At 35.8% G+C, this 27,155-nt stretch overlaps 1 protein-coding gene across 1 annotated transcript in view; it reads left to right on the forward strand.

Annotated features, from left to right (window-relative positions):
* Positions 1–27,155, forward strand: part of LOC150101218 (catenin delta-2-like) — a 728,964-nt gene that overhangs the window by 482,809 nt on the left and 219,000 nt on the right. The window contains exon 15 of the mRNA XM_090401243.1: positions 16,109–16,259. Coding sequence (XP_090257369.1) covers positions 16,109–16,259 — 151 coding nt within the window. The remainder of the gene's footprint in view (positions 1–16,108; positions 16,260–27,155) is intronic.

Genomic DNA, 27,155 nt, shown 5'->3' on the forward strand with positions numbered 1-27,155 from the left:
TTGAGGGACAAATGTCTTAGGCAACATGTAAGAGAGGGAACAAGAGGTTCAAGGGTTTTGGGTTTGGTTATAGCATCAGAGGAGTTGATAATAACTGAGATGACATCTCTCCCACCAGTTGGAGAGAGTGACCATATGGTTTTGACTTGGAAAATGAATAGACATGCAGGAGTATCAAAGAGATGGGAATGTATGTGGAATTATAAGGTAGGTGATTATAATAGTCTAAGAGGTCAACTTGGGGAAGTTTCATGGAAGAAGGAATTTAAAGGCCGGGATATCATTAGAGCATGGGAAATTATGAAAGAATATTTGTTAGCAGCAATGGTAAGTTGTATACCACTAGTGAACAGGAGGACACAGTTTGGAGTAAAGTGGATGACAAACAATGCTAAACAGGAATTGCAAAATTCCTGTTTAGCATTGCAAAAAAGAGGCTGTGGAAGAGATATAAGGAGAGAGACAGGTGAAGAGAAGATGCATGAAGAGTATAAGACACACGCCAGAAGAGTGATTAGTATGGTAAGGAAGACGAAACTGGAATATGAGAGGAGATTAGCCCTAAGATCCAAAGAAAATCATAGGGAATTTTTTAGATATGTGGCTGGTAGGAGGAGAAATGAATGTGGAAGAGTGATATTGTGGAATAAAAATGGGAATAGAGTGACTAATGCAGATGACATAGTAGAATTGTTCAAAGAACACTTTATTGGAGTATTTCATCCTGGAGGAGTCAGTTTTAATGCTAGAGGGGTAGGGCAGGTTCGAGGTTTAGAGGTACAGGAGGAGAGTGCGTTTCAAATACTGAGTACTCTGGATGTTAGTAAATCTTTGGGACTGGATGGTTTTTCACTAGGAGTTTTGAGAGAATGTGCTAGGGAACTGACAGTGCCTTTGACCTGGCTTTTCAATGAAAGTCTGGCTGCAGGAAAGGTGCCCATGGAATGGAAGATAGTGCTATTGCATAAGGGCGGTAGCAGACTGGACGTGTCTAATTATGGGCCAGTTTGTGTGTCATCAGTAGTTGTTAAGACATTGCAGAAATTAGTTAGGGACCGTATACAACATTGGACAGATGAGGGGTAATGTTATCTGTGAGAGTCAACATGAATTTGTGAAGGAGCACTCTTGTTTTAGCAATATGCTAGCCTTTTATAATAAAGTTACAAGACCAGTAGATGTGGGAAAGGACTGCCATTTACTTGGATTTAGTAAAGGCATTTGACAGTATACCACATGATAAGCTGATATTTAAGTTGCAGAACATGGGTCTGGATGTCAGATTGGTCACCTGAATTCAGGATTGGCTGTCTGATTGGTATCAGAGAGTTGTGTATGGTGGGGCAGTTTCAAGGAGGCAGAGGGTTACAAGTGGGGTCCCACAGGGCCCAGTACTGGGATCTATATTGTTTAACCTTTATATCAATGACATTGCCAGTGGATTGCAAGGGGATATTTAGTTGTTTGCAGATGATGTGAAGCTAGGAAGGATTATTAGTAATAGTGCAAATGCGGCATCTCTGCAAGAGGGTTTGAATGAGCTAGATAGATTGGCAAATGAATGGGGGTGTCGGTTTAATGCAGCAAAATGTAAGGTCTTGAGGTTTGGAAAACATCAATGTGACACTGAATTACTCTATGGGAGGAGTTATACTGGAGGAAGTAGGGGAGACTAGAGATTTGGAGTTGATGATTGATAGGAACCTGAAATTTAGGGGACATATTGCAAAGGTGGTGAAGGTAACACAAAGGATTGCTGCAATAATGAGAAAGACACTAATCTGCAGAGATAAAACAGTTATCATTCCTTTGTATAAGACCCTGATCAGACCACACTTGGACTATTGTTCTCAGATTTGGTCCCCAGGATTTGAAGAGGATAAATTAACTGTGGAAAGGGTACGAAGACAGATAACAAAGATGGTTTCAGGACTGTACAGTGATAGTTATGAGGATCAGCTGAGGGAATGTGGACTACAGAATTTGGTGGATAGAAGAAGGAGAGGTGATAAACTGTTGAGAGGTGGTTACAGGGTTGACACTGGGGAGTTCTTTCGCTTGGTTGAACAGTGGGAAGGAGTGATGACAAGAGGCCATCCCTGGAAGTTACGAAAGGAAACTGTGAACAAGAGTGTGAGGAGTGGTTTCTTTGCATTGAGGGTGGTTGAACCATGGAATGCATGCCTTGATGGAGTGGTGAGAGCGAGAACGGTCAATGAGTTCAAGGAGTGGTATGATAGACTTTGTGTTTCTTAGGGGGGACCTCCCCTCGATGAGTCTTGATAGGCTTTGTGTTTCTTCTGAAGTACCTTCCACGATGAGTCTTTTGACTTTATGGAGGCCTGAATAATAATAATAATAATAATAATAATAATTAAATTTATAAACCAATAAGCATTATGTGTGTGGAATGTTTATAATTAATTTTTTTTTAGATTGGAACCTAATATTCACTTGATTATTAGAACATTTACATATAAAAAATAGATTAGAGCAAAAGTATAAGACAAACTAAAGTAAGTAATGGGAATTTTAAAATACTGAATTTTTTTATTTTCAGAAATGGCAGGAGTTGCTATTTGGGAGAAAATAATGAAATTTTATTATTTGATCTGAGCATGCTAGTTAAACTGTAGTCTGTTACATCACACTGATCTTAGCTCAAATTACTATGAATGTGAATTATTACCAATGACATGACATTTTCAATATTTAATGAGGGATAGTTACTGAGAATTATGTATTGAACCAAATGACCAGCTCTATTTTTATTACAATATTATTAAAAAATTGCTCAAGGCAACTACTTATACTTATTTAAAATTTTATTATGAAAAAGATTGAAATTTCTTAATATGCTTTTAAAACTAATTCTGCAACAATAGCACAGGGATAAGTCAAGGAATTTGGACCAACCTTATGCCTTATCACTTATCAAGAAGGTAAATAGCTATATGTATTTATGTATACACTCCCCCTTTCTCCCCTAAAATATCAGTATGCCAAAAATAATAACCGATTATTATCCACTGTGTAGGAAAAATCTGTCTGTATACACCTCTCAGGAAAATCCTAGATATTCCACTGTTCTACAAACATTGTAGAATAACAGACATCTAAACTAAATATCTAATACAGCCACTTTAATATATATTTTTTAAAGCCATGGTTTGACTATTAGTTGCTATTTTACAATTACTGACTACTAATCAATAAAATGATTAGCATTAAGAATAGGCAAGAAAGTTTTTTTAAATCATACTAGGTTATTGTATAATAAAGAAAGGCAACTGCAGGAATTGATAGCCTATACCAAAAAAGATGGAATATTCCAGTAAAACTTGATTGTATAAGCAATATTAAATTTTACTATGGATCCTTCTCATATAAATGGCCATGAGAGCATTATAATGTCTAATGCTATAAGCCCATCATCAATTTAAAATGGTTCCAAAATACTGAACATTATTGTCAATGTGCTACAGTAGAGAGCATATCTAATGTCTGGCTAGTATGTGTTTATAATTCTAAAGGCCCTTTTAAGTGCATAAAATATATATGTAGGAAACACCAGACGTTAATCAAAATACCAGACATGATATGGAGCCTTAAATATGAAAAAGACATTTAAAAATATAAGGCAAAATGCAACCACATGAAAACTATTATTTATGGGAAAGTATTTGAATAAATAAAGTGCCTAAAACTATGAGATGACATTAAATAGCTGCATCACCAGTTGTAAGATGCACCACCAGTTGTAAGCATGGTCATAAATAGTTAGTGAAACATAGCGTAATTTAGTTTCTGGTACCAGAAGTACCAGAAACTAAAGTATCATGTTATACTAGAAGAAATATGATTTATCAAAGCATTCATTATCTACCAGCTACTCCTGCAAAAAAAAAAAAAAAAAAAAAAAAAAATCAGGAGCAATGCTATCATCAAAGAATTCATGACAAGCTGCATCATCAGCTTATTAAGTTTCTTAACAAGAGGAGGGTAATGCTGAATTCTACTGACATGTTGGATCCATTACAGCTGGCAATTTGTAACAAACATGATTTACTGGATGAAGGCATCACCATCATGCCATAGCATATGCTATCAACCGCTGTGCCACACGCACACACACACTACTACTAACTACACAAGCAATTGGAAGCATGTGGGGTTGTTACAGAGAGGTTATAATGACACAACTGAGATATTCTGGGATCACCTACTGCACAAATCTGATCTTGTGCCCAGTGATTTCCATCTCTTTGAAATATCTAAATAACAAGTGATTTGCAACTAACAGTTAATGTGCGGCTATCTGTCAGTCCATGGGAGAACATGTGCATGAGCTTCTTTAGTGATTGTGGAAAATGATGCATATCAAAGTCAACTGATGTGTCATATTTGCATTATATCAGAACAGCCTTCCTTTAAGAGTGCTTGTTAACTTATTTTGGAAACATCTATATTTTTATCATTTTGAAAAATTATCCATTAAATTCAGCAAATGAATTTTAAATTAAAATTAAAATTCTCATCAGTAACTTCTAGCAACACCATTCTTTTACTGATATTATTGTTGATGTACTTATAATAAAAACTACTGATTTCTAAATTCATTTTCTTTTTGACGTAAAAAATTAATTTTCCAATTTAATAAGCTTTTGATACTCCAAAAGAGTTTTCAAAGCCGTTCTGAAAAGTTTTGGAACAAAAAAAATTCTTTAAATCCTCAAATGCTCCTCCAACCCTTCAGCTGTTCATTTTTCAAATCCAGTGAAAACAGTCTGTTGAGTTAATTATATTTTTAAAAAAAAATGTTATTCAATAACTCAAACTGTTATTTCCTTTTTAGGAGGTTTTTTTTTTTTTTTTTTCTCCTCCCTTGTGTAATTTTCACTTATTGGATCATTTTGGGAATAAAATATGACATTACGATTAAACTTGTTTAATGTCTGCATTTGTTTTTCTTTTTACAGCTTAAAAAACTGTGACATTAAAAACTATTAGTTTTTAATGTCAAGTTTTTTTAATGTTAATATTTTTGTCCTGTTTGCACATTGAGATTCTAGAAATTAAATACCATTTAATTTTAGATTTTTAGTTCTATAAAAGCATCTTATTTTGATGGATTTAGGATGACAGCAATTTAAATGTTTGAATAATGTGATAATAACTAAAATTCATATAAAGAAAGCAAATCATTCTCAAATTAGAAAAAAGAATATGTCAAAACAGCAGATATAAATGCTTTGTAATAACTTATCAAAATATATTGGATGTTTCAGTACTATGAACTTCAACTCACATGCTATATTGTTCAGATGTATATACACTCTCTCTCTCTCTCTCTTTCTCTCTATATATATATTTGATGTACATGCACTCTAAACACTCACATATATAAATACAAAATAAAACAAAAACTGTCATGCTTTCAATGTTTTTTAATAGATGAAAGTGTAATTCACATTATTATTTTATTTTATTTATTTATTTATATTTTTTTTTGGTATTAAAGACTATATGCAGCCCTATTAAATATTAATCCAAATCTGAATTTGTTGCTAACATATTTCATGAAAGTGAATAATACAGGGTGTCTCAAAAAATGTATACACACTTTGAATGATCATAAAGTTGGTATTTATTATAATACAGTTAACTTTCACATTGTAAAGTACACTACATAAATGTACTTTTCATCCCTCAACGTCTGTATTCAAACTGATGACAATCCTGGTTCAGGCACCACTGATAACGTGCAACAATGGAACTGCAAACACTGAGAATCATTTCATCTTGTAGCTGGGTGCATTCTCTTTCGATTGCTGCGTTCAAGTCATCCACTGTTGCCAGTTTTGAAGTGTAAACTTTATCCTTGATAAATCCCCATAAGAAGTCCATTGGCATGAGGTCTGGTGAACGTGGGGGGTATTCTACAGAACCTCTTCTTCCAATCCATCTGTTGGGTAGAGTCTCATTAAGATAGGCCCTCACATCTCGATGGCAGTGTGAGGGTGCCCCATCTTGTTGAAAATAAAAGTCCTCATCCTCAAAATCCTCTTGAATACGTGGCATGACAGATTCATGCAGCAAGTTCAAATAATTGACACTAGTTACAGTACTGTCGAAAAAGAATGGTCCAATTAATCCGTGTGCTGATAAGCTGCATCACTCCTGGTAAATTTACGTGATGTTCCTCCATAACCTGTGAATTCTCAGGTGCCCGATAAGTGCAATTGTACCAGTTAATTGACCCATTTAATTTAAATGGGGCCTCATCACTCCACACAATTCATCTTGGAAATTGTGTCTTCTTCACATTTTTCCAAGTACCACTCACAAAACTGCTTTCTCCTATCCGGATCATCTTCGTTGAGAGCGTGTATTGGAATGTAACTTTTCCAATGACTGCGCTTCAACATGCGATGGACACTTGATTTTGATACTGCTATCTCATGAGACGCTTGTTGCACAGATTTTCTTGAACTTTGATAATGTCTTTCAATCAACCTTTCTTCTGTTGCGGGCCTCGTAGCTGTTCATGGTCTTCCCGAACATTGCTTATGGACATTTTGAACAGTTCCATCTTCTTCAAATTTATCTCTAATTCGAGTGATAGTAAGTCTCGTAGGTGGATCTCATTGAAATTCTCTTCTGAACTGTCTTTGCACTTCCACTACATTTTCATATTTCCAGTAGCATTTTAGGATAAATTTTCTTTCCTCAAAACTTAGTCTGGTTTCAGCCATTATTTCAAATCCGTTAAACCTGCAAAATAACAAACATTAAGTGAGTTATCAGTTGTTGAAGTGTGTATACATTTTTTTGAGACACCTTATAGTTTCTTCACCTTCACCAAGTTCTTGATTTGAAAACAATTTATGAGCTGATTGCAGTTTATATAATAAATACTGTTATTGGTCCAGCCCTGCTAATTTTCTATGCTGCAAACAATAATAACAAAATAAAACCCAAATTCTGTAAAGAGACATTTAAAGATGTTACCAAACTTTGAAAAGATATTGGTAACTTTTATGAGACAGAATACTACCTTCCCAAACACTTTGAATGCAATACAAAGAAACAGCTTGAGCCTTCCAGAAGGAATTGTAAGATCTGGTTTGAATATGATAGCTAAATAATTAAGAACACATCATCATCAAATTCCTGACATGTACCCTCAAGGGGTGTACAGGATATGATAGTACTACATGAAAAAAAACTACATCATTACTAACTTCCTATCTACAATTTTCCTCCAAATCAGTCTGTTACTTGTCAAGACTCCAACATTATGAGATTTTATATTTCTATCATCTAAGGCACTTTGTACCGTATCAATCCACCTATATCTTGGTCTTCCTCTGGGTCGTTTTTCTGCCAACCTGGCAAAGAACACTTGTTTTGCTAATCTTTCCTCTCCCATTCTGTTTAAGTGACCATACCACCTGAGATTAGCTCTGCTAACGCATTCCTGGATGCTGACAATGTCAAGTTCTTTCCTAATATCCTTGTTTTTAATATGATATTGCCATTGATGCCATCTGTTCACGCCTCTAATCTTTCTCAGGACTTTCATATCTGATGTCTCTAGTCTTTGGTCAAGTGTTTTACTTCTGACCCAGCTCTCAGATCCATAAGTTAAAACTGGTTTGAACACTGTCTTGTATATAGCTAATTTAGTGTTCTGACTAATTTCTCTCTTATTCCATATGAATTTATTCAATTGACTTCCTACATACCAGCTTTGTTGATTCTGTTGTCTATTTCCATGTTTAATTTACCATCTTCACTAAAATTCGTGCCTAAGTAGCTGAAATGTTTTACTTGTTCCACAGATTCTCTGTTCACAACACAATTGACATTTTGAACAATTCTACCTATTTTCATTGTCTTTGTCTTTTTAATGCTCACCTTCATACCATATCTATTACAACAGTTATTCAATTTAGTCAGGGAATCTTGCAAACTTGTAGTGGATTTATTTAGAAGTATAACATCGTCCGCATAAAGCAAAGAGCTGACGTTAACATCTCCAATTTTGATATCATGTTTAATACCACATTTTCTTCATAATGTGATCCATATAGATAATGAATAACAGAGGGGATAATGTACATCCTTGTCTCACACCAGATTTAACATTAAATCATCTTCCTGTACTTCCTTCAATTCTAACTGCTGACTAACAGCTCAAATAAAGACTAAGTATTGCTTGATATAATGTCCTATTGACACCATATAACTGTAGCATATTGAATAGCTTCTCTCTTGGCACCTTGTCATATGCCTTTTCCAGATCGACAAAACTTAAATACAGATCTTTGTTATATTCCCATGCTTATATTTTCTTCACTATTTGTCGTGAAGTGAAGATCTGATCCTGACAGCCTCTATTTGGCCTGAATCCAGCTTGTTCTTCACCAAGCTTTTCTTCCACAATTCTTCTCAACCGTTTCTCAAGTATACTTGCATAGATCTTGCCAGGAACACTCAGTAGTGAAATACTTCTGTAATTCTCACATTCAGTTTTATTTCCCTTTTTATATATGGGTACTATGAGAGCTCTACTCCAATCATCGGGAATTCGTCCCTCTTTCCAGGCTTTCTGAACTATGCAGTGCAGCCACTGTAAGATTTTTATACCACCATACTTCAGCATTTCTGGTCGAATATCATCTACTCCTGCTGCCTTTTTCTATTTCAAGTATGGATATGTATTCCTAACTGCATGCCTGGTGAGTGTTTTGTTATCGCTGTGCTGTCATCACTGCTTGTTTCATTTAGCGGTTTTTCAAAGTTATTATTCCATACTTCAAAGATATCATTTTCTCCCATTTTCATGTCACCTTTATCATCTCTAATTCCTTTTACAGCACTCTTTCCTCCATTTCTAAGCTTCAACAACCTCCAGAATATCTTGCCACCTTCTTGATATTTATTTTCTATGTTCTTGCCAAAGTCCTCCCATGACTTTTGTTTAGCTAGTTTTACACAGTGTTTTGCTTTCTTACATTTGTCTCTGTATTCTCTAAGAGCAAAAGCTGACTTATTTGGCAGTAACTTTTGATTTGCTTTCTTCTTTTCCTTCAATGCCTCTTTAACTTCCTGTGTCCATCATGGAGTTCTGAGTTTTCTATCCGTGCAGACAAGCTCACCACATGCCTCTCTGGCTGAATCAATCAAGGTTTTCTTCAAGGCTTGCCACTGAATCTCCAAGGTTTGGTTCCTGTTTACTAGAAACACTAGAAATTTTTTTATACTGTTCTTAGTTATTTTTTCTTTTAGTTCTACTAAGAATGCCAGAAGTATTTTTAATCAGTTAATATCATAAGTTCATTCAATATTATTATTATTATTGTTCTGGACTCCATGTAGTCAAAAGACTCGTTGCGGGAGGTCCTTCCTAGGAAACACAAAGTCTATCGACTCATCATGGCAGGTCCCTCCTAGGAAACACAAAGTCCATCATACCACTCCTTAAACTTATTGACCATTCTCGCTCTCACCACTCTATCAGGCAATGCATTCCATGTTTCAACCACCCTCCATGAAAAGAAACCACTCCTTACCCTCTTGCTCACAGTTTACTTTCGTAACTTCCAGGGATGGCCTCTTGTCATCACTTCCTCCCACTGTTTAACCAAACGAAAGAACTCCCCAGTGTCAACCCTGTGACCACCTCTCAACAGTTTAAAAGTCTCAATCATATCACCTCTCCTTCTATCCACCAAAATCTGTCCACATTCCTTCAGCCAATCCTCATAACTAACATTGTACAGTCCTAAAACCATCTTTGTTATCTGCCTCTGTACCCTTTCCACAGTCAATTTTTCCCCTTCAAATTCTGGGGACCAAATCTGAGAACAATGCGGTCTGATCAGGGTCTTATACAACGGAATGATAACCTCTGCAGGTCAGCGTCCTTCTTAGTATTGCAGTAATCCTCTGTGTTACCTTCACCACCTTTGCAATATGTCCCCTAAATTTCAGGTTTCTATCAATGATCAGCCTCCAGATCTCTTGTCTCCCCTACTTCCTCCAGTATACTCCTTCGATAGAGTATGCAGCTTCCCATCGATGTGTCCCAAACCTCAAGACCTTACATTTTGCTGCATTAAGGGATGGAGGATTTCCTATATTAAGGAACATTTGGTCAATAAATCTCAATGCTTACCATAAAAGTTGTATTTTTATTTGTAAATTACACAATCTCAGAACAGTCTTGTTTTAAAGTAGGAAAAAATCCTTGTCACTTCTAGCTTACTCAGTCTTATTATAACATATTCAAGCCTCATCTTGCTGGCTTAGGTAGCTAAGTGGATAGCACCTCTGTACCTCTGTACTCTAATCAACAGCTGATGGATCTGAATCTCCTACTGTGAATATAGATGTTTGTGAATATCTTCTTTAAGTGGAGGATGCATTTCATTACTTGATCCAGGACTCCATCTTGATTATTGCAAGTCAATAATCAAGATGGAGTCCTTGAAAAAGAGAAAATGGCTGAAAAAGTTATATTTTCAGTTTTGTCTGTAGAGCAGAGATTCTGGATTTTCTAAACCTTTGCCTACTTATACATCCTTTCCATTTTTCATGGTAAGGAAAGATTTATGCCCACACAAAAAACACTATATAAGAATTCTCTGAGCTCAATACCATATTTTTCCAAAAGAGAGAGAGACATAAATCATATCAACTATGTCAAATGATAGTGGATAAGGATCTAAAATTTAGGGGACACATCGCCAAAATTGTGAAGACAACACAAAGGCTTCTGGGAATGATGCGGAGGACACTGCCATGTAGAAGTAGGGAGATTCTTGTTCCGTTGTATAAGGATTTGATTAGGCAACACATGGAGACTGTTGTGCCCAGATTTGGTCACCAGGTTTTCAGAAGGATGAAGGATGTTGGAAACGGTCCAAAGGAGACTGACTAAGGTAGTTTCTGACCTTTGGAATGTCGAATATGAGGAAAGATTGAGAAGATGTAATTTGCAGAGTCTGGCAGACAGGAGGAAGATAGGAGATATGATAGAGACCTATAAGTTGGTAAGGGGTTGTTATAGGATCAGTGCTAGAGAAGTTTTACAGAGAATAGTGGGAGATCAGGGAAGAACCAGAGGTCATCCCTGGAAACTATATAAAGAGGGTGTGAGTAGGGGGAGTGAGAGGCAGTTTTTTTTCGTGCAGAGTTGTGAATGATTGGAATGCCTTGCCTGAGAATGTGGTGTCTGCAAAGAGTTTGAATGTGTTTAAAACACAGTATGATGAGCTGTGTGTGTGTGATAAAAGGACCTCCAGATGAGTCTTTGACTCCATGAGGTCTTGGGGTGGTAATAATAATAATAAATGGTGTAAGTAAAGCCAGTTTCCTTGCTGGACTTCATCTTTTACTTTAGATCTTAGACCTGCTATGACAATGTTTATTGTAATCCATCTTTCAACCATTTTCATTGGAAGCATGAATGTTCGTTTAACATCCAACTTGTCTTCTAGTAACTGTTTCCATTTTTCAGTTTGTCTAATTATTCTTTCTTTTTGCATTCTGTCCGCATGCTTTTACCTTCCCTTTTCTATTCTATTCATATACTGGTTGAAAGGCACATTTTGTGTGTGCACATATATATTTTTTTTGTTTGTTTTCTGATTGTTTTGTTTTCCCCATAATTTTCCTAAGAGTTTCATTTTTGTAATAGTTCTTAACTATTTGATTTTAACTGTTTCAGCTCAAAGTGATTTTATTATATTTTTACATATACTTGTCTTAGTTGCAATATTTAGATTGTTTTATTTTTCCGTAGTCCTGCGTAAAAAAAAAATCTAAATATTCTTTAGATCCTGAAGAACCACAGATCTTTAGACTCTAAAGATTCTTCACAGATGTAGTATTTGCATCTATATAGGATCTTCTATATATATTAAAGTCTTATTGTTCATTTAATATTTAGAAATTCATTTATAATTTCTTGATTAAGTTATGCATATTTTCAAGGCAGCTGGTAATAGATTGATCCCTCCATAATTATTTGGCAATGTGATATTTTTTTCTCCATTGATCTTGAATTTGCTTTTTTTTTTTTTTTTTTTAAATAAAAACACTATTTTAATCGGTTTAGTAATTGAAATATAATTTCCCTTCCTTGATATTTTAACTTATTCCATATTTTGTCTATTCTTGCAGTTTTTCTTAAAATGTTTTGTATTTGTTGTGATGTTATTTCTAAATTATTATATTTCAGTAACCATTATTTTTTCATCATCTTCATACAATTTAGTAAAGAATTCTTCCTAGAATTTTTGTTCAGGTAAGGATATATTTACATACTCACATAATTCAGTTCTTTGGATTTTAATTAATCTTTGTATTTCTTTGAAACTCAAACTTTTCAATTGAAGTTTGAGCTGCTTTGAATACTTATCCTGGAATTCTTAGTTTTATTTCCTACACTTACTAACTTTTATTTAGAAGATATCCTTTTTCATTTGTACATCCTCACCGTTCATTTTGGATTCGTTATATAGACAGATATTTTTGCTATTTGACTCTATAGAAGATGTATTGCCTACATTTTTTTTTTATCAAATATTAACAACCTGCATCCATGAATAAAATTTAGTATGGAAATGGAAAAAAAATAACAAATTGTCCTTTTCTACTCCTAACTTCATCAGATGAATTAATTGCTTCCATTGCCTACTTTAACTGAAAAGTCTACTTTCACTGGTCGTTACATTCAACAGTAATCAGCTCACCATCCATCATGGAAGACTGGAATTATAAAAACTTTATTATGATGTGTTCATACTATTTGTTCTACACCTCTACTATTACAGCAAGAACTCTTAGACATCTGAAACATGCTTACCTCATCAGTGCAGGTATAAATTTGAACACTTGTTTAAAGAAAGTGTTGAGGCTTTACTTCACTGAACTTAAATTGGAATGACTGCACCTCTCTGTTTAAGATATGGGAAAGTCTTATTTTAATCACACATCAATAATTTTTTTAATAGCTAATGCATTATCAATATTGCAATATTTCCTCAGTTATACCATTGCATTGTTTTATGTATAACATCATGTGGCTCTTACTTTTCAGATCAATCCATTGTTCACTTTCTACTTTGCAATTAACTATTGTCACCACTGATGATGGCTTGTAATATTCAGGCTGAAATGTATGGCCTTAAATAAATAGCATTACTTATCCCTTGTGTTTTTCATGTTAATAGAAGAATTCAATAACTATGTGATGGTCTGTTTTATCTGAGACACCTCAGATAACATAGCCAGAGCTCTAAAATATAATTTCTGCACCGCTTTCAAACCTCATGTGAAGTTGGCTGCCCTTATCTGCTCTGCTAAGGAACCACTTCCTCCCCTGTCTGTTCAAGGTGTTTACAGGGTTTCTTATTCTTGTAACGTATATATTATATCAAACTAGGAGATTTGTAGAAGAACACAAGAAATGCCTTTGGTTGATTTGATCTAGCATATCATGCCTTGGATACCTTGTGCAAAATCAAATGGAAATAAATCATTATGCTTCACTGCAACAAATATAAAGTCAAAACAACATCCAGGTAATCCCATTGTTCTCCCTCTTCTCATGTACTGAAAAATTTCTATATGAAAACCTCTTTAGTAAGTTATATGAAATCCTATAAAACCTCTTTAGTAAGTTATATATTTCTGTCAGTTAAATTTTGCAAACTGCAGATCTGATCTTCAATTGTTGTTGTTAGTATGTGGAAACATCTCCAGGATAACAGTATTGACATTTGGATCTGAGATGAGGTATTGGTCAGAAGTCTGTGTATGTTCATAGGTCCAGTTTGCTTGTTTTGAGGGATGAAAAACCCAAGTTTCAAGAGGGAAAACTCTCTACCTCTGTACAAGATCAGCTAACTCACATTTAGTCAAACACCTGATAAGGGTTCCTCATGTCATAGACAGGAATCGAACCCAGGTCTTTCCAACCATAGGGCTCCTCCATCTATACAGACTGAATTCTGAGGCTCCAGATCTTCAGCTTATTCAAAATTTATGGCAACCAAATCTGTGTGCATTAGTCAGATGTTGCCATATTAATTCCTCAAAAAGAGAGATAATAACAACCTCCTTATCAAAGGCAAACTAGTACCATGGTTATTGACAAATCTATGTTTTCCCCATATCTAGCACTCTCATTTCTTTCAGTTGTCTTAGTGGCTGTATAAATTCCATATCCCTCTCTTCATGTGACCTTTCAGATCACCCTCGTAATGAATGTTAAAACTCTTCCCTTCTTATTGCATTGCTTTTGGCATTAGCATGCATAAATTGTAGTCCTCCCCCCTACTCACCTCAGTGGCTTCAAACATCAAAGAACAACACTTTCTCTGGATACCTAACTCCAAATCCATCACTTGGGCTGGATTTAATATAATAATCCATCCATCAAATTCACATAAGAATTTCTCACAATTTTCCTGATGACAGTTCATCTCCCTTATTTATTTGACAAACCATACAGTGCACACACACATCTCAAGGATCGAGATCTTACACAACCAGTGATCCTGAACCTTAAATGTAGATCTGCATAACATTCTTTGATGTAGCGAGGATAACTGATGCAATGTCAGTCTTCTTAGGCTGACATTTCCTTCTTGCCTTTAACACATCACATCAGTGGCTTCCTTAGCCTCTAAAAATGTGGTATCTGTGATGCTACTTTTTACCCCCCCCCCCTCCAGCTACCAACTATGGACATTTTCAAATCTGCATCTTTCTGTATAATATTCTTCTCATATCTATGATTGGGGGGGAAGTGCATCAAAAATCCCCCCAAAAATTCTTGATGCTATTCATTTCAGTAGTGAGCAGTTTGACTGATCAGTGAATCTTTCTAACCAACTCAATATAGCAACTATCTTACAAACGGTCAGTTTCACCCATATGTCTGTTTTTATAGAGGGACTTCTGTGAGCGCTGCTTTACTGAACTGGCATTTATCTTCCTTCCCTTTTGCTACGTTTGTTCAATCACTAGCAGCACTAGTATGTCATCATAGTCCAGTGACAAAATTGTCAAATCTGCTTCTCTTTCTTTTTTTATCCCATTTTCCTCTGTTCCTGAACAAGGTGTTCAGGTTTTTACTAATACAACTTTCAGCTTTTCAAAAAAATTTAAAAAAAAATAGATAAATAAAATAAAATTATTACATTTCATTTCCATGTAGTTCCAGGACTCATTGCATAGGCATCTCTATGATACAAAATATGCTATTTACTGTTAAAATATGAAATTAATGGATTCATATCATTCGTAGATTTGTATAAATGAGTATAAGTGCGCTCATTCTTTGGTGTTTGTTTTCTTCTCCCCCATCCTTGCATCCAGGCATGTGCAGATAAATTTTTAACAACTGGCTGGCTAAAAAAAATAAAATAAAAAAGCAACTAGCTCTCTTTTTATCAGAATTACAACTACCCCCCCTCCCCAAAAGACAAATTCCATTATCAGCAAACATCCTTTTAATCTTACCTTGGCCACTTAGTCTTAAAGTAATGACCTTATTAAGTCCATAACACTTCCAGAAATAGGAAATCTTTGACACATGTTGAGAATGGGAATTTTCTTAATTTAAGAAGCAGCCCAAGTAAAATGAATAGTGGAAACACTTCACACATTCATTCATTCATATAAGTGTATAAGCACTCTTCCAAGATGCAATTGGTCACCATGGGAAAAGTAGACCCAACCCTCTTGCAACGGACGACACCTTTACCTAACAGTGGAGAATATATAGGCTGAGAAGAAAGAGAAAAAAAATGGGAACACCTTCTCCACAGACTGAACATGGAACTTTATTTTTTAAGCCGCTTCATAGTTCTATTAAAGTGGTAGTGGTCTTGCACTAGATGGTAAAAATTATCTAACCTTCTACATTCATAAATATTGATAGAGCTCTGTATCACATTTCTGTTTTCCATTCTAATTTTGTTTAGTGTAGCCATCCTATCTTAGTTACATCGTTAATTGTTGCTGCTCTTTCATTTTTATAGGTATATTTTTAATATTATTGTAATTCAATTCTTTCTGTTGCATACAGCCAAGCATAGATATCCGTGCAGCTGTTAGGAAAGAAAAAGGCTTACCAATTCTAGTGGAGCTTCTGAGAATGGAAGTAGATAGAGTTGTATGTGCTGTAGCTACTGCTCTAAGGAATTTAGCTATGGATCAAAGAAATAAAGAACTAATTGGTAAGTTTTATTGGTCATGGTAAATTTAAACAGTTAGAAGAAGAAAATTATGTTAGTTTTTGTCTATGGCATCTTTTTAATCACAGACTGAGAGATTATATAAAGAAACACTTAGAATGTTGTATTATTTTCCGAAACCCTGGGAAAATGAAGTCTTTCAACCATGGGCACACAAAAGTGATTTTTTTCAAGCGAGGGGGTGGGGGATACAAGGGAAAAAATTATTCAAAAATGCAACAGGTTATAAAACTTGTATAAACTGGTTATAAAACTTATATATTAGTCATTATTACCATGCAATTTATTTTTATCTGTTAATCATGTGTTCTCCTGAGGTTTGCATGATTTATGGTAAAAACAGGTTTCCAGGAATAAAACTCTGCCACCTCTTTATGAGACTGACTAACTTGCTTTCATGTTAGTCAGTCTCATAATGAAATGACTGCCCTATTCAATATTGTTGCTTGAGAGACCAGATTCTGCATTTGTTGGTCATTCTGACACTCACTTGCCTCATGAGTGCCTTCACACACACACTTCAGTACTCTTGGTGAACAAAGCTCTCTAGATACCTAATGCCAAATACAAGTGTGGTTCATCAGCATTATACTAATCCTTCCTTCCTTCAAACTCAGACGATAGGTTCACAAACTCTACGTCTTTTCTTCTGCATGACGTGCATTGATTCATTTGCTATTAATGTTCTCCTCCTCAGGTTTCCTGAACTATAGTGTGATAGTGTGCAAAAGACTTAGTCTTCTCCTTCTCATCATGGCAAGGTTTGGTGAATCTCATGTGGTTACCACAGCTTTGGAGATATCAATGGTAACCATTGATATCTCCAAAGCTGCCTACTAGGAGGCAGCTTTTTGACTGGATGCTCACTTCAAGTGTTGGTGGATGGCTCCTTATTTTCAAACTATATAACTAATACTAATGCAGGGTTTCCCACAAGGCACTGTCTTTCACCCACCCTCTTCCTTCTGTATATAAATGATTTATTCCTGATTACCAGTTCAGTACAGTTTTGCTTGATGACATCATGCTGAACTCTTCCTCCTTTTTGTTTGACAAACCTTGCAAAGGGCAAATACTACAACCTACAGAACTTTAACCTCTGCTACCTTAATTCTGATCTTCAAAACATTCATCAATGGAGTTTGGATAACCTTGTCAATCCCAGCGATAGCAAAACAGAACTTAAATGCATTATTTCCTACAAAAAAGGAACTCTTTTCTTCCAGTCTTACCTTTTACAATATCCAAATCTCTATTCAAAATGAAATTTAGCTTTTTGGTGTAACTAACTTTAAATCCCTCTTGGTACAAACATATCACGAACGTTGCCTCCTCTGCATCAAAAAAATTGTTTTCTCTTTCACTCGAGGTGCTACTTTGAGCAAAGAAGAATAAGTGAAAGCAAATATTTAACCAAACAGCTCCTAACCCTATACAAATCACAAATCTGCCTGACCATTAAATATTTCTCTCATTGGGATGATGCCCTTAAGAGTTCTCTAAAAATACTCTCACAAGCATTACATTTCTGCAGCCAGCTTCTTTTGTAAATACTTCTATGGCAATTGCTCATCAGAATTAACATCAATAATTCTCTTACCCTCTGTCAAATCCATTCAGATGCATGAAGCAGCCAACCAACACCCTCTCACAGTTCAACTCCAAACCCACAGAATAAATTTTTCTCTCTACCCCTCCTTCATTCATCCCCTCCACTGCTATCCCCTCTCCCACTGTGTTTTCCAAGGAATACAGTCCACAGCCTTTCAAGTCAAATGTGAACAAGTTCCTCATTGTCCATCTATAGTGCTAGTGTAATATAGGTATTGATCAATCTCATGTAGATGGGCTCTCCATTAAATATATATATATAAACTAATGCATAATAAATATCAAGTACAACAGTACAGGTTTTTCCAAACCTTTCCGTAGCATGTATCTGGAGGTGGGTGATTAGCAAATTTCTAAAAATGCATAAATGCACCTGCCTGAGGTGAAATATGTGACATGCGGTCAAGTGATTTCCCACCAGATATGCAATATGCATTATATGGTGTGTCTTGAACATGGTAATGCATGTGTAGACATAAGGCTTTTATTTTATTCCATTTTTCTGATTTTGAATATTTCTACTTTTTTATAATGGCACAAAAGAAACTGTTTGAATTTTTTTCTCAAAAGTGATTCAGGACATCTTAAAAGTATTCGAGTTGAAAACATGTACAAAGATGATGTAACACAAGGTAGCGCTAGGGTTCCTGGGTCATCTATTGATTTCCACAGTTCCAGAGATAGTTAAGGGCAATGCACTAGGTACAATTATGTTCCATCTGTATAACAAGATTTATTTCATATTTTGTGTTATCAATGTCATTTTATAATTATTTTATATTTTTTTCCATCTAAAGTATATTGTTTTATGTATAAAAGTACTTTTTAAACTTTACCTAAACTTTTTTGTCTCCCAGTAAACTTATAGCCCATATTTTCCATCATCCAGTTAACTGACACTGAGTTTTCAGTCACCCATTTGCCACTGAACTGTTTTAACATATACTACAAGGGCTGTAAATAAAGGAGTGGCACTGTCAGGAGACATAGTTCGTAACTCAAGTGTTACTTTTGACAGAGGAGCTAGTTGTATGTACTGTACATGCACCCAAAGTGGCACAGCCAATTTTAACAAGTCCTTGTGTGGAAAAGTGGTTAAAGTCAGTCTTAGTGTGCAATGCTGTAAGGTATGTTCACAAGATTAGAACAATGATCCTAGATAGAGTTCCAGGTTGCAGGAAGTAAAACTGTGAGTGATTGCTATCATTGCCTTGCCTTAGGGAAGCCTGTTGCAACAGTGCCCTACCATATCAGACTGTTGGAAGATGGGTTAGTGCATTTTGTGCAGGGTGAGATCACCCAGATGATAATTGCTGTGCAGGATGACCCACCATTTGATAAACATGTTGAGCTTGTTCGATGACCTATCCTAGTTGATTGGCAATGGACTGTATGCCAGTTAGCTCAGGAAACTGGGATAAATCAACAATGTTTTGCACACCCTAAAAAAGAGGTTTGTATGCGCAAAATTTCAGCTCATTGGGTTCTACATCACTTGACTGAGATGCTAAAATGTATAGGCATACAGTTGCGGAGGGCACTTACCCTATAACTCTGTCTTCACCACTCAATCCATCAACTACGACAAACCACAACTACCATCATCATCTACACCAATGGCATCTACCGCCCACCACCACCACCAGTATTTTCACAGACAATCACAATTCAACCAACCAGACCAGCAAAAAAAAAAAAGTTTCCAGAGGAAAAATCCCTGCTATCTATGTATCAAATTGGCTAACTCACCTTCAATTTAAAAAGCCCATATAAAGACTCCTCTCATCATGGTGAGAATTGAACCCCAATCAAAGGACGCACTGTCCAATCGCTCTTCCAACTGTGTTCCTGACGGCACTTAAATGAGCCAGAACTGAAGAGACAACGAATTCAGGATCACTATATCTGAAAAAGTTTGCCAGGAAACCAGCAAAGTTAAAGACCATCTGATCATCACTTACAACATCCAAGGTATCATTCTTCATCATGCTGTGCCCCAAGGGCAAACTGTTAATGCACAGTACTGTCAACGATTTCTGGAGCACCATTTGTGTCTGGCTCTAAGAAGAAAGCACCACATTTTTTCACGGGTTCTCGACCAGGTTTCTAGCATGATAATGCACAATGTCATGTGTCGCAATTTGTGATAGATATGTTGGATGGGTGGCAATGGGAAGTATTGGAGCATCCTTCATATTCACCAGATACGAGTCCTTCCGACCTTTGATTTGTTCTCCAAAATGAAAAACCCTCAGAGGTCTGAGGCTTTGTGATGTGTAAATGATTCTTCCACAGTAGTTCATGCTATCACTGATATCAACAGACAGCACTCTGCTGATGATATCCAGCAGCTCCGACAAATTTGGAAATAAGTGCAGAATGTGGCAGGAGTTTACATTGAAGGGATGTAATTGTATAGACTTGATAAATGAACTGTTTTATGTTTTAAGCATGTTGCCACTACTTTATTTATAACCCTTGTATATTGTTCCATTCAACAAACCTTTCATTGACATTTATTTATTTCATGTGCGAACTACAGAAAATGTAAGATCATACATATAAATGATTAAAGGCATACATTTAAAGAAATAGACATCAAAAGAATACAGATTAAAGCATACATTAAGAGACAGAAATGCCACTTGCATAAAATATTACACAAAAACATAAAATGTCAAATTTCATTCATCCAGTGATTAATATACTTTAAAGCTGTTTCATTACACTGCATTAAATCTTCTCAGGTTCATATATTATTAATATCTATTAGACAGCATTGCAGAAGATGATCCATGGTTTGTGTTTCACCATATGAGCAGCTGTCATTGTCTGTGTAGCTCCATTTGGCCATATTCTGCTTTGATCTGCCTGTTCTGGAACGAAGTCTATTCGATATCTTCCATCTTTGCCAGTCTAGATGTAAGCTGGATGGAAGAGATTCGTTTAAGTTCAGAGCCTTTAGAGATTGTTCTTGCCACATTGTTGACCTTGTGGACCTTGTGGCTTTTATCGAATCAACCAACGGTTCCACTGAGTAAATAAAACTTTTCCTTGAGTTTAGCCTCCTATTTACTGCAACATGTCCATACAGAGAATGCTATTCATCATTTAGTTGTTGTTTCCTCTCATATCTACTCTGTTGTTCTTCTGATGCAATACCAGGCAGTGAATATAGATGGTCAATTTTTGTAGGCTTAAGGCAGCCAGTAATGTGCCAACATGTTTCATTAAGAACCTTGTCAATAATTTTGACATGTGATCTTTCCCAAACAGGACTAGCATAAAGTGCCAGTGCAGAGGTGTGCAGTACTTGTGGACTTGCACCCCACTGAGATGATGTTAGTCGGCACAGAATATTATTACGTGTTTGAATTTTAGCTGCTATCTTCTCTGTGTGCTGCTTATAATTTAAGGTCCTATCTAGTGTGACACCTAGGTGAGTTGGATTTCGCTAATTGACCAATTTCACGCCATTCCATTCTATATTCAACTCTCTCCTTGCCTCCCTATTATTGAGATGGAAAAGACACATTTGAGTTTTACTGGGATTTGGTTTCAGTTGGTTTTCCTTATAGTAAACTATAAACTGACATGAAAAAGCTTTAATTGAATTAGAAAGCAATTAACACAGTATGTAATGGCAGTATAAAAGTCATTTTTGGCTAGGTTCCCTTGGACAGTAGTGCTGCTTTGGACTGACTAGACAGTGTTGACAAAGAACTAAAGAAGGTACACTTCAGTTGGAAAAAATGAACTGTCTTGTTTGACTAGCAAAAGATGGAGCACCTATGATTGGAAGTGATTGTAATTTAATGATGAAATTGTGTACAACATGTGATAGCTATACATTTTATAGCATAATAAATTTACATCAAGTAATCTCAAATCACTTTTAAGGAGTAATATACATTGAGGAAATTGATTGCTGCCTTATTGCAGTTTTCAAATTCTATAATAGATCTAGTAAAAAACAAAAGCAGTTGGCAGAAACTGCAGAAGTGATATTAAAGTTAAGGACTATGACAAAGCAGGGGCTTAGTACAAGGTTTGCATTATTTCTGTTGAACTACTGAGAACTGATTATAGTTATCTTTAGTCTTCTAAGAAAACATTTATCAGTTGACTAAAGTCAAATAATTGTAATAAAAGATAAGAATGGAACTATAATAAGGAACCAAGAACAAATCCTAAACAGGCTAGAAGAATTTTATAAAGAACTCTATAGTGATCGTTCAATAGATAAATCAAATATAAATAACTATTCTCCATGGCATATAGAATTCATCCCTCCATTCACTTCAGATGAAATAAAATGAGCATTAAAACAAATGAAAAATGGAAAAGGCCTGGTGAAGACCTAATTCGCATAGAATTAATTAAATGGGGAGAAAACAACATAATTCACCATGTCACAAACTTATTAAATCTATGCCTAGAAGAGGGGAAGGGGAAGATACCAGAAAACTGGAAAAATGCTACTCTGATACTGTTATTTGAAAAAGGAGACAATGAAGAAGCAAAGAACTATAGACCAATTAGTATTCTCTCCAATCTGTACAAAATTCTCGCGAAAGTAATAACAAACAGGTTAACCCCACTTCTAAACTCAAATCAACCAGTAGAACAAGCAGGATTCTGTAAAGGCTTTAACACAATTGATCATATTCATGCAGTTAAACATAAAATGGAAAAATCGGAAGAAAACCAATTGCCTCTCGAAAGACTTTTAATCCAGTGCATATAATAAACAACTATGTTATACCAACTAGTATAACATAGTTGGTATAACATATGTTATACAGGATGTTATTTACATTTCACTTCCTGCCACCACATTTCTCAGAAACTTAGTATTGTACACATGTTGAAGAACCATGCCTTTCTCCTTATAACAGATCAACAAGACCTCCAAGAAGAACTATCCCTGATAGCCACCAGCCTTATCCTGAATGGATTTCCTTGAAGACTCGTCCTCAAGATGCTTTTCTCTGAACCCCGACAAAGACAACAAGATGATATACGTTATATTTCTACCATCGTCATTCCATACTTAGGGACAGTTTCCAATAAGATTGCTAGACTCCTTAGACCACATAAAATAAGAGTGGGTTTTAAACCCACAGAAATGATTAGACAATTCTTAAGATCTCCAAAAGATAGCCATCCTTACTCCAAATATGCTGGAGTTTATAACATACCGTGCTCGTGCGGCTTGAATTCATCGGCTAAACTTCAAGGAGCCTTGAAATTAGGCAAAAAGAACACATAGGTGACGTCAATAATAACAGAGAAGAAAAATCAGGCTTAGCTTTTCATTTCTCAAGAATGAACCGTACCATAGAGTGGGATAGAAGCACAATTCCTTACATGGAGGAGGACTTCCGCTCCCGAATTTTTATGGAGGCCACAACAGTTTCCCGCTGTATATAAAACCTTAACAGGAACCAAGGACTAATCTTGCCCATGATCTGGAAGACCCTTATCAGATCCTTCAACTCGCCAGAACTGAATTATAGTGCCAACTATAGAACGTTCCTAAATAACAAGTGATATCATGCACGCTCTATGCATGTATTGTACGTGCTCTGTTCTTTGTTTAATATAATTGGAATCGGTTGATTATAGTTTGTAACAGTTTTTTACTTTTTAGTGCCTTACATCAGTTATGCACCCTGAAGATGCCAACAGCCTTAGTTGGTGAAACTAGTTGGTATAACATCATTGTTTATTATATGCACTTGATCAATGTAATCCCATTAAAAGTCTTTCCAGAGCTTTTTGGTCAAGAAAATTAAATGTTTTTAACAATTGCCTCTCTGTTTAATCTTTATTGATTATGAAAAAGCATTTGATTCCATCAAAACTAATGCAGTAATCAAAGCAATCCAGAATCAGGGAGTTCCTGGAGAATATATGGACCTCTTCCAGGAAATATACCACATTGCAACAGCATCAATCCAACTTCACACCAGTAGCAATAAAATATCATTTGAAAAATGTGTCCGACGAGGAGACGCTCTATCATCCAAAATCTTTACAGCAGTCCTTCAAGAAATATTTAACAATATAAACTGGACAAACCTTGGTATCAAAATTAATAACAGAAATTTAACACACCTAAGATATGTAGATTATATCATAATTTTTGCAAACACTCCAGAAGACCTTAATATTATTATTATTATTATTATTACGGGCAACTCCAAGGAGTCCATAGACTCATCGAGGGAGGTACTAACATCATGTCAAGAACAACTATTCGACATTCACACAGTATCTATCATACTTCGCCTTGAACTCATTCACAGTCATGGCACACATGAGTGGAATAAGCAGACTCTGGCAACTTATTCCACTCATTCACCACTCTCCAAGTAAAAACCTTGGTCTAACACCCTTCCTAACCATACTCTTGCTCAGCTTCCATGTATGGTCCCTAGTCCTCCCACCACCAGTCCTATTCTCAAAAATATCTTCTGAATTAATCTTATAGAAACCCCTTCAGTAATTTGAATGTCTCAATCATATCACCCCTTTTCTGCCTATCAACCAATTTCTGCAACCCACAAATCTTCAACCTGTTCTCATAAGGTTCATTCCATAGACCTGCTATCATCTTGGTCACTTGTCTCTGAATCCTCTCCACCTCTTCCCCATCCAGAAGAAACCCTGGTGCCCATATCTTGTCACAGTAGTCTAGATGGGGTCTTATCAAGGCTCGATACAGAGGAACAATAACCTGTTTGTCTCTGTTTGTTAAAGTATTTTTCAGCTACCAAGTGATTTGATGAGCTGATTTAGCCACTTTTACATTGTGCCCCCTAAACTTCAACTCCCTATGCACCAACACTCCCAAATCCCTGGCCTCGTCAATCTCCTGGAATACAGTTCTACCAATGTGATATACTGCTGTTAATCTTTTCATCCCAAAATGCATAACCTTACATTTTGCCACATTAAATTGACATCCATTCTCCTTAGCCCAGTCCTCCAAACTATCCAAATCATCCTGCAAAATTTTGATATCCTGTGCACTCACTATTGCTCTACCCAACTTTGCATCATCAGCACACAAACGAACAGTTCCTCTCAGATCCTTTCCTATATCGTTAATGAATAAGTTGAACAGTAGTGGTCCAAGAAAGAACCCTGCGACACACCACTAGTCACAGGCTATCTTTTGGACTCTACTCCTGAATAAACTACTCTCTGATATCTCTCCATCAACTACTCTTCTATTCATCTCACCAACCCTATATCCATCCCCATATGCTGAAGTTTACTGATTAGAATTCCATGTGGTATCCTGTCAAAGGCCTTAGCAAGGTCCAGTAGAATCACTGTAAACCTATTGCCCTTATCCAGTTCAGTCATCACTGTGTTATAAAACGTGAGCAAGTTACTGAGGCATGATCTACCCTTCACAAAACCATGCTACCCCCCCCCCCCATACAGTATCCCATTTTCATCCATCCAATCCTGTATTTTCCTCTTGACTATTTTCTCCAAGACCTTGACAACGATTCCTGATATGCTGATCGGTAGATAGAATGGTACATTATATCGGTAGATATAATGATAGACCTATATCATGAAAGCAGAAAAGTTGGTCTAAAAATAAACAAAGAAAAAACTAAAATCATGTTTAATCATTTTGTAACACCAAAAAACATAATAATATAAAACAATTTCTTGGAAAGAGTCTCTTCATATACATACTTAGGTCATATCATTGATCTAAACTGTGGACTCCAAAAGGAATAAATAGGAGAGTTCAACTTGGCTGGGGTGCATTCAGAAAATTGAAAAGCATTTTTGAAAACAATGATGTCCCACTCTGTTTAAAAAGGAAGACATTTAACCAGTGTATACTTCCAGTCATCACATATGGTTGTGAAACAAAAGCACTGCCAAATAAACTAACAACAACTCAAAGAAAAATGGAGAGGTTGATGCTAGGCATCACATTAAAAGATAAGAAACAAAACACCTGGATAAGAAGTTACTCACATCACTGACATCATTCTTCACCATAAGCGACTAAAATGGAAATAGGCCGGACATCTATCCAGAAGAGAAGATGAGTGATGGACCACCATAATAACAAACTGGATTTCAAAAGAAGGGAAACGAGGCCGAGGACATTCTGAAAGAAGGTGGAGTGATGAACTGTCAAATTTTGTTGGGAAAAATTGGTCAACCATTGCCAAGAACAGAGAAAGGTGGAAAGAACTGGAGGGGGCCTTTGTCCAGCAGTGGACAGAAAATGGCTGAAAAGAAGAATTAGTCTTCTTTTTACCATTTGCACTTACAGTGATCTGGTGTGATCCTAGAGACCACAGAGATGTGACTGCTATTTATGCTCATATAATTTGTAAAATGAAAAAAAAAATACAAATTACATAGAAATATTACAGATGCATCCTTATTTCAAAGTTGAATATAGGTATAAACTTTAAATGTTCTGAAAATTTGACTAGAGAGCTTATAAGAATACAATCCTTGGTATTGGAGTTTCCTTAGTTTGTGCTACTTAAGATATGAGCTCTGCCTGGCATCCATATATTCACATACTCTTATTGCATTTGATAATGGTTTCACTGGCTTGACAGCTGTTTCAAACTGTTTAGTTCTGTTCAGAGACCAGCATAAACCTTAAGAGAAATTTTCATTTAATACCAAACCAATTCTATATTCAGGAGTGTTGTTTTTCATAAGTGAACTCATAATAGTAATTACTATTACACACCAACCAAGAGTTCACTTATGAAAAACAACACTCCTGATCTAGAATTGCTTTGGTATTGAATGAAAATTTCTCTTAATGTTTATGCTGGTCTCTGAACAGAACTACACGCCAATGAAAAGTGCACATGTTTTTATATTGTATTCTGGTAGTTAGTGACATGATGAGACCATCCAAGGTCCATATGCACCAAGTTATTAATGAAAGATGACTCAACCTGATATAGGATCATGCCTCATTTCTTGCTGAACTGACATGGGTTTTTTAACATTTCAAATCACTCAATGCTCTGGCATAGAAACTGTAATCAGTGTACACCCTTTCAATATGCTGCCATAATAATTGATGTTCAGTATCTTACCTTCTGTTTTCCTAAGAAATCTTATATGTGGCTTACAGTAAGCTGAGTTATTATTTTCCTGATTTCCATGGTGTCATAAGACTTTGTGGAAGGTCACCGCTAGACAACAGAAAATCTATCACACCACATAAGGATGAGTGGATGAGTTTAAACTCGT

This window comes from Typopeltis vanoorti, chromosome 12 (assembly GCF_054136105.1).
Source record: "Typopeltis vanoorti isolate ZY-2024b chromosome 12, IOZ_Tvanoo_1.0, whole genome shotgun sequence".
In the NCBI taxonomy this organism is placed as follows: Eukaryota; Metazoa; Arthropoda; class Arachnida; order Uropygi; family Thelyphonidae; genus Typopeltis; species Typopeltis vanoorti.